This window comes from Aptenodytes forsteri, unplaced genomic scaffold, assembly GCF_000699145.1.
Source record: "Aptenodytes forsteri isolate BGI_AS27 unplaced genomic scaffold, ASM69914v1 Scaffold444, whole genome shotgun sequence".
In the NCBI taxonomy this organism is placed as follows: Eukaryota; Metazoa; Chordata; class Aves; order Sphenisciformes; family Spheniscidae; genus Aptenodytes; species Aptenodytes forsteri.
Window position 1 is genome coordinate 136,563 of NW_008794178.1, and position 7,897 is coordinate 144,459.

The window sequence follows — 7,897 nt, forward strand, 5'->3', positions numbered from 1 at the left end:
CGGCTAGAGCGGAAAGTGGGGGGGGGGGGGGGCTCAGACTTAAGCTTAAGTGGTTCTTGTCAGCGGTGGAGGAACGTGAGCAAGCTGGCTCGGAGAAGTCTGACCGAAGAGGTGGGTGTCTGCTTTTGTAGCTGGAAAAGCTGCTTTGGAGCTTGAATTATGTCATCTCAGGGCTGTGAGGGCTCCCAGGGAGAGCACAGGAGCGCATGCAGTCGGCTCTCTGCAGTATCAGGTTGCAGATGCACTTGGACGGAGCTCAGGCGAGTGAAGCCGACCCAGAGGCGTTTGAAGAACCCCTCGAATGGGGGAATTTCCAGGTATTTCACTGAAGCTTGTCAGTGCTCTCCAGGGTGTGTTGCCATCTGCCTTAGGACACGAATCCAAACTCCCCAGTTGTCCCGGTCTTGGCCATCCGTGGACGTCTGGTGGACACTGGTGCTGTGTAACCAGCTGGTTCTTGTCAGAGGGGCTTGTACGTCTTCGTCAAGCAAGAGGGAAGCTCTTCTGATGCAGAGGACGGTGTGTGCTGTTCCCAGTTTTTGCTGGGAACTACTACTGGTAGTTAGTTTAGAGTACTGGTAATAGCGCGTCATTCTTGCAAGAGGGTCTTCACGGTGCGGGAATCGTTCTTGAGCTCCTGGCTGTTGCTTCACTCTCGCTGCAGAGGAAACAAGAGCAGGACTGATTTCCCTGACAGCCAGAGATGGGGATAGAGCCATCCCATAACGCTCCAGAAAAAGGCAACGAGTTTGTGCCGGTCTCAGCCCAAGCACCGACAGCGGTGTCGGTGCTGCAGATGACACCATCACGCTTTTAAAATACAGATCTCTCTGGATTTTCTCTCGGTACGCGTTTTTCCTTGGGCTTGGTAATGACTGGTCGGAGTGAGGGCAAGGCTAGAAGAAGCAGGGAGAGGGCGTGCTCTCATTTTTTTTTATTATTATTTTTTTTTTAGGTGAGGGCTAGCGCAGGTCCCGAGGGATGGTTGCAGCCCCCCCGCAGATGGTGTATCCTCGGCAGCGGGGCACTACCAGTAGCTCTCCGTTACTTTAACCCTTCCAGGCTCCAGACGGTGCTGTTGGGAACCTGGCCGCCCCAGCTACCAGCGCCGCCTCTCCTGGCAAGCTGCTGTCTCAGATGGATCTCAGCAAAGCCCAGGCTGGCGCAGAGATGGCTCCCGCCGACCCCGCGGCACACCTGACCTCCGCCGTGGCAGCACCCGTAGGTGAGGCGCATGGCAGTCGTGGGGCGCGGGCAGCCGGCCTGGGGACCAGAGCGGAGGCCGGGTTGGAGCCATGCCACCGGGTGACGTGTGCGGAGTCACTCCGGGGAATAGCTGCCTGAATGCTGCTTATTTTTAAGCCCGTCGCTTTTTTTTTTTGTTGCCCCCCCCCCTTCCCTTTAAGTTAGGTTCCCCCATGGATTCTTTGCACAAGGAGTTTTGCCTCAGTGCAGCCGTTTTTTGAGCGGTTGACAAAGAGCAGGGTGTTAAACTTGAGCCCAAACACAGAAGGGATTATCTGCAGTTTGTGTTTAGGGCCCCCGTCACGCGCTCGTAGCACTAAGGGCTCTCCCTGCTGCCTACATTTACTTACCTTGCCTGGGGAGAGCAGACCCATCCAGTTGCAGCTAAATAAATATTGCAGAGCCGCTACCCAGCCGGTAGCCTCAGACTTAAAAGGAATAAAATCGACACAAAGCGGTGATTGCGTCCTCAACGGCTTCTGTACCAAAGAGCCCGCTGCCAGCCGAGCCAGCGCTTTCATTTTCCTCGGTCCAGCCGATTTCCGAGCAAGCGGCAGGGTGAGCAGGTAGTCGGCACTCGGGCCAGATCCGGCGGTTGAAGTTCAGTGGGGCTGTGCCGGTTTCCCGAAGGGCAAACGAGGCAGCTCTGCAGCGTCTCTGTTTTACCACGCAGTCGGCTTTGCTTGCGGGCGTTAAACCCAACTAACCGACCTCTGCAGACCCTCAAACTCTGCTTTTCTCCCCCAGGACTCAACGGGGAGATGCAGAAGCACTGGGCTTTAAGTCCTCCTTCTGTGTGGTTTCTTTTTTGTCTTGTTCCTTTTGTTATTTGTCACAACTAGTGGATGAAGTTAGATCTGTGGAGGACTTGTACCTGCTTTCGCTGGAGGTTCAGGTTGGCTTTGCATCCCGCGGGGAGGACTAGTTTCTAGGAAAGCTGCTGGAGCGGCAGGGCGGATTGAGGTGTTAGCGCAGGAAATTTTCCGGACTCTTAGTTTCATGGAGCGGTCGTTGCCGATGTCTTAACAGCATCGTCGCGTGTCTGTGCCGCTTCCCCGGCCCGCGTAGGGGTGGCTGGAGTTGCCTGTTCCCGCCGTCCTCCTGCCCTTCCAGCCTCCCTGATTCCCCCTGGGATGGTGGGGGTCGGTGGTCCCGTCCTGGTTAGATGGTCGGTCGTCAGGCTTCGCTCCATGCCCTCCCCGCTCGAGGCACTTCATTTCGGAGAGTTCCACGCCGCGCTGGTGGCGTTCGCGGCATGCTGTCACCGCCGATGAGCGCGAGGGACACCGCGGTGTGTCTTTTGACACCGCTACATCAGAGAGATATGGTGCGGTGCGCCAGGTGACCCAGCTCCTCGTTGCGGGCTGCTGAGGGATGGAGCAAGTCGCAGCCTTGGGCGACTGCAGCATCTTTTGACGCCGCTACATCAGAGAGATACGGTGCGGTGCGCCAGGTGACCCAGCTCCTTGGTGCGGGCTGCTGAGGGACGGAGCAAGTCGCAGCCTTGGGCGACTGCAGGGGCAAACCACGGGCTGCTCCAGGTTGGGGTCCTTCTGGCCAGTGTCGTCTTTAACCAGCAGCGGGTCTCCAGGCTTTTTCCCCATCCCTTGAGCGCGTCTGAACCCAGTGATTAGATTTCAGTGAAGTCTCTCTCCCCCCTGTTGCTCTCTGGGCTGTGGCTACTGTAGATGCAGCTGGGGAGCCGACTCGGACGGGGTAACCACCGCGATGCAACCTCTGCCGTTGCCTTGGAGCACAGAGGCCTTCATTTCACAAAGCCTAAAGTCTTTTAGCCGCCTCCTGGGGTGGAGCTTGATGAGGGTCTGAGCACCCCCAGCGCTGCTGGTGGGACGGAGCTGGAGATGCCAGAGACGAGCAAGAGCTTGCCTTGAGCCGGGCGGCTGAGAGCAGCGTGAGCTCGGTGTGGTGTGTGGCAGCTCGGCAGGTAGGATGGGGCAAGATGGAGCCTGCTTGGCTAAGGAAGAACCATGATATCCTGTCCCAACGGGAGGGGACTTTTTTGGGGAGAAGATCAGACCCTGAAGGAAGAGAGGGGCTTCCTTGGGGGATCTGAGCGGTCTAGGAGGGGAGCGATGCTGATGGTGCCCAAGTTTGGCTGTTGCGCTTTCCTCGCCCGGGCTGTGACAGCGCTGGGGTTTGTTCTGGGGTCTCGCTCTGGAGAGCGGTCAAGGCCAGGTCTTTCCGTTCGGTCTGAAAGCCTGCGACTCCGCCGCTGCGGCTGAGGGCTGCAGCCCAGGGTGGGCACCACGTCCCCGTGGCTGCTGACCGTGCTCTCCCCTTCTCCGCAGTGACCACCACCAGCCCCATGAAGACGCTCTACGTCATGTCGGACGCCAAGCTGTCTGCGCTTACCAAGTCTGTGATGGGTGAGGCTACCTCTGTCCCCCTCAAACTGCCGGGCATCCAGCCTTCCTCCTCCTCTTCCTCCTCGTCTGCCAGCTCTCCCACTGGCACCGTCACCTTTGCCACCTCCCCCTTGGCCAGCGCCCCTAGCCCTCCCGGCAGCCTGGTACACTCGAAGGTGGGACCTGTCCTGCAGACCGCTTCCAAGACCGTCATCCTGACCTCGACGCTGGCCACGATGAAGGGTGATGGACCCCTGGGGCACATCGGAGAGAAGGTCAGCCTGACCAAGAGCGCCGCGGCCCTCGGCCATGCTCTGGGGGCAGTGGAGACCCTGGGGAGGGTTCCCTCCGTGGTGGATGACGGGAGCACCATCATCCACACCAGAGAGACTCTGGCCAACAGACACTTGCTCCCCCAGGGTGTGCTGCCAGGAGGGGCCGGCACCACGCTCATAACGCTGGGCAGCAGCCTGGCCAGCTCCTCCATCATTGCCACGGCGGGGCCCACGCTCGGCCAGAAGCCGTAGGGACCCTCGGGACCCCTCGGCTGCGACCGGGCACTTCGGGAAGACTGAGCTCGGCTGCGGGGTGGGAGAGGAGCAGCAGCCCCGTGGGCACGGGGAGCTGGTTCAGGCCGGAGCAAACCGGGGGGATGTTTTTCTGGTTTTGTTGCTGTTTAATAAAACTTTTTTTTTTTGTTCTTCTTTACTGACTTCATTGCACGTGTCCCTTCCAAAAGCGGCTTTGCTTGCAGCCCAGCCCTCGACCGCTTTTGTCGAGGGCCAATTTCTCTTGCCGTGAAGGCGCGGAGGGACAAAGCAGCCTTGTGCCGGCAGGGAAGAATTCGTGCTGTGGGTCCTGGGAGCAGGCTGGGCAGCAACGAGGGCAGCTCCTCCCGCCTGTGCCGTCTGCCGGTACGTCCCTCCTCTGAGCAGAAGCTTCAACTGATTCCTCCTACTATTGGGAATATTTATACATGTGCTGAAAAAGGCTCGACTTTAACCTGCCCTGAGCCTTGACTTAACCTTTACGGTTGTGTTTGCATCGGCAAGCAGGGGTAGCGCCGGGCACCTGGGCAGCTCGTGCTCGAAACGAGGGAAGCAGCAGAAGGGGTGACACAAAATGGGCGCCGAGATGATGAGGTGAGGCCGAGTTCGGCACCGTCGAGGGTGGTTTGCCAGGGCTCAGGACAAGTGGTTTCCCCACCGCCCCCCCGGGGCTGTCGCTGGCCTCCGGGGCTTGCTTTCGCAGGACGGAGCTTAGGGCTGTGATTTGGTGGGTCTTCTTGTGGTTATCGGGGATAATCCCAACGCTCTCTATGTCTCCGTCCCCTGCTGCGGCTCTGCTGAGCCCCTCGACCATCGCTTCCCCGGAGGGACGCAGGGCGTGATGCAACGTTTGCTGGCTGAGATGCTTTCGGGGAGCGTGATTCTCGGCAGTGCCGGGGCGGCCCCGGTGCTCCCCCCGCCCCGCCGAGGGCAGGCACGTTTCCGAAATCTCCGCTCACTTCCTCATCCTGCCGGCTCGTGAGAAGATTCCGTTTTTGGCTCAGCTTGGCCGGGACAGCACACGCCAACGGCAGAAGCAGGGTGGTTGTCACAGGGAGCCTGAAAACAGAGCAGGGGAATAACCATTTTCCCCTTTGGCTGTATTCGCTCGTCGTGAGAAGAGGGGAGATGCCGCGAGTCCCTTCCCACCCCTCCTGGGCCAGACACACGCCGCTCCAGACGCTGTCCGGCTTTTCGGGGACTGTCCTGCTTCGCCTTCGTAGCCTCTTGCGCACTGGACTTGGCGCCGCCACGACGGTGAGTAGCCGTCTTGAGGATGCTGAGCTTTGCCAGCACCCCAAACCCTTTCTTCCCTTTCCCCTGGGGTTTTGTGTGTGTGTGTGGGGAAAAACTGGCAAGATTTTACTTTGCCAGCAAGCTGGGTTCAGCCCAGGCAAAAGTTTCCCCGCGGGGAAGGTCGTGGGTGCGGGATGACCTTGAACCCCAAGGCTGAGCTAGCCCCTGGCGCAGGGGGTTTGCCGATGGGACGCCACTAAACATGGTACCTTCTCCCCGAGCTGAAACAGCCGGGAGGAACTTAGGCTCCGCTCTAGCATCCGCAGCACTCGCGGACGCAAGTGTGGTGGTAAAAACACGGGTCTGCTGTCCACCTGCAGTGGTTTTAAGCAGCTCATCTCTCTTTTCCAGGCCTGAAGTCAAGAGTTTCTCTGCTGCAATGACAATAATCAGGCTGAGACGCCCTTAGGAAGGTGGCATCTCCCGTGCCCTCGCTCCCAGGTGCGGAGGCAGCTCTTCGTGGGAAGGCTCGAGCTCCGTGGCCACGTCCTCGCTCACAAACCGGGCTTAACGGTGTGTGTTTTGGCAGCGAAGCTCTCGGGGGGTACAGCCGGGGCGGTCTGCAGCGCATGCAATGCCTTTCCGATGTCCAGGCTGGAGGATCCAGGAGGGGTTGGGTCAATGATCCTTCTCGACGAGTCTAATGCTAAAAGCATCATGGAGTGACCGGTGCTGCCGGGGGTCAGGTCTCCTTTTCCAATTTCTATCCCAAAGCTTTTCCCTTCCGTGGATACAGCAGAAGTTGTCCTTAAAAGCCGACTTACTGCTCCTGCTCCACCTGAAGCCGTAACCCTCTCTGGGGACGAGCAAGTGCCACCGTCCCTCTGCCCTTTCCGCTTCGACAGCTCGCGGCGAGGCGCCCAGGACGGTGGTGAGCGGATGCGCTTGTGGGGAGCAGCCGGCACGAGAAAAGCGAGTCCTGTAGCTCCGACGAAGCCCTTCAGGCCATTTGCAACGGCTCCACAGGAGCTCCCGGAGGCAAAAAGCACCTGGAGATGTTGCTGGGCTGGTTTGCACTTGGGCCACGTGGCTGCTCCACGAAAATGGCTGTGATTCCCCCCCCGAAACTGATGCGGAAAAGCACCTCCTTCCCCATGGGATCGGGGTGGCCCCGGAGGTAGGTCTCAGCCCACCCCCACGGCATCACGAAACACCTCTGGGGCTCCGTGCTTGGGGTGAGGATCCCCCCAAACCCTGCCCCGATCCCAGAAATCAAGGACACCCCAAACACCGCCAGGTCGGGACCATCCAGCCAGTTTTATTTCGGGCCCTGCCTCTGCTGCGACCAGCTCAGCCGCTGCGGCTGGGGGGGGGGGGGGGGGGGGGCGAGCGGAGCGGCCGGAGCGCTTTCCGGGCAGACACCCAACGCAGCGGTCGCTTGCCGCAGTCCCAAACCCCTGAAAAACCTCCGGAGCCCCGGACGGAGGCAACGCGATTAAAAACCCAAATTGCGTGGCGTGGTGTGAGCCAGCCGGGGCTCTGGACCAGGGAGTCGCTGAGCATCGCCGGCACGGCAGGATGGGAGTAACCATCGCCTGGCTCAGCCTCCTCGCTGCATCATCCGAAACCGCGCCGGGGCACGGCATCGCCAGCAAAATAGAAACCTCCACCACTCATTTTGCTCCCTTTTTTTTATGTGTGTATGTATATATATATAATATATATATATATATATAAACCTTGTGATATTGGTAGTTAAGTCACCGGCGTAACTATGTCGGATACAAACAGCTCTAAGATCAAGAGTAAAAATGAAAAGGTCCAGATTGTCTCCTCTTAGTCCCCTTGCCTCAGGCTCTGAAGCGGTGACCGGCTCCGGCACGTGCCTTGCTGCCTGGCTCAGCCACCGCGGCATCCCCGCCGGTTCCCTTCGCCGCCGGGAGCGAGGCCGATCCGGAGCGGGATGGAAGCGCTACAGCTTGGCGTTGCGGTGAAAGGCAGGCGCGTGCGGGGAGGCGTAGGTGGGTTGGCTGTGCCACGTCGCCGCCGGGTAGAGCCGGTGCCGCAACGAGCTCTCGTAGGACGCCGGTGAGTGCCCGGGACCGGTCGCCAGCGGCCGGCACAGGTCAGAGGGCTGCGTGGAGGCGGCTACCAAAGGGCTGGGGAAAGCGGGGACGACGAAGGGGTTGACGGAGAGGGACGGCGCCACTGGCACCCCCTGGGTTTTGAGGTGCTCCAACGGGTTCCCGAAGCTCGCCGGGAAACGCAGCATCGCTCCCTTGTAAACGTCCGGGGCTTGCGGCAGTGGCGCGGCGTAGCCAGGGCTGGCCACCACCGCCTTGGGTTTGGCCAGCCCTTGCTGGCCCCCGGGTGAGCCGGCGCCCGTGTCCCTGCCGTCGGCCTCCTTGACGAAGGGGGAGATGGCACGTAACTTCGCGCCGGGGCCGAAAGCCGTCTCCTCCTCCCGGCCGCGCTTGCCCCTCGGCGTGGCGGGGGGGAAGC

General features: G+C 60.2%; 2 protein-coding genes across 2 annotated transcripts in view; one reads left to right on the plus strand and one right to left on the minus strand.

Annotated features, from left to right (window-relative positions):
* Window positions 1-4,254, plus strand: part of KANSL3 (KAT8 regulatory NSL complex subunit 3) — a 24,335-nt gene extending 20,081 nt beyond the window's left edge. Inside the window, exons 20-21 of the mRNA XM_009284779.2 lie at window positions 1,063-1,225; window positions 3,555-4,254. Coding sequence (XP_009283054.1) covers window positions 1,063-1,225; window positions 3,555-4,138 — 747 coding nt within the window. The 3' untranslated portion in view covers window positions 4,139-4,254. The remainder of the gene's footprint in view (window positions 1-1,062; window positions 1,226-3,554) is intronic.
* Window positions 4,255-6,703: 2,449 nt separating this feature from the next.
* Window positions 6,704-7,897, minus strand: part of ARID5A (AT-rich interaction domain 5A) — a gene marked incomplete at its 5' end in the record, with an annotated part of 1,792 nt that continues 598 nt past the window's right edge. Inside the window, one exon of the mRNA XM_019473490.1 lies at window positions 6,704-7,897. This exon is cut by the window's right edge and continues 598 nt beyond it. Within this exon, the coding sequence (XP_019329035.1) occupies window positions 7,368-7,897 (530 nt within the window).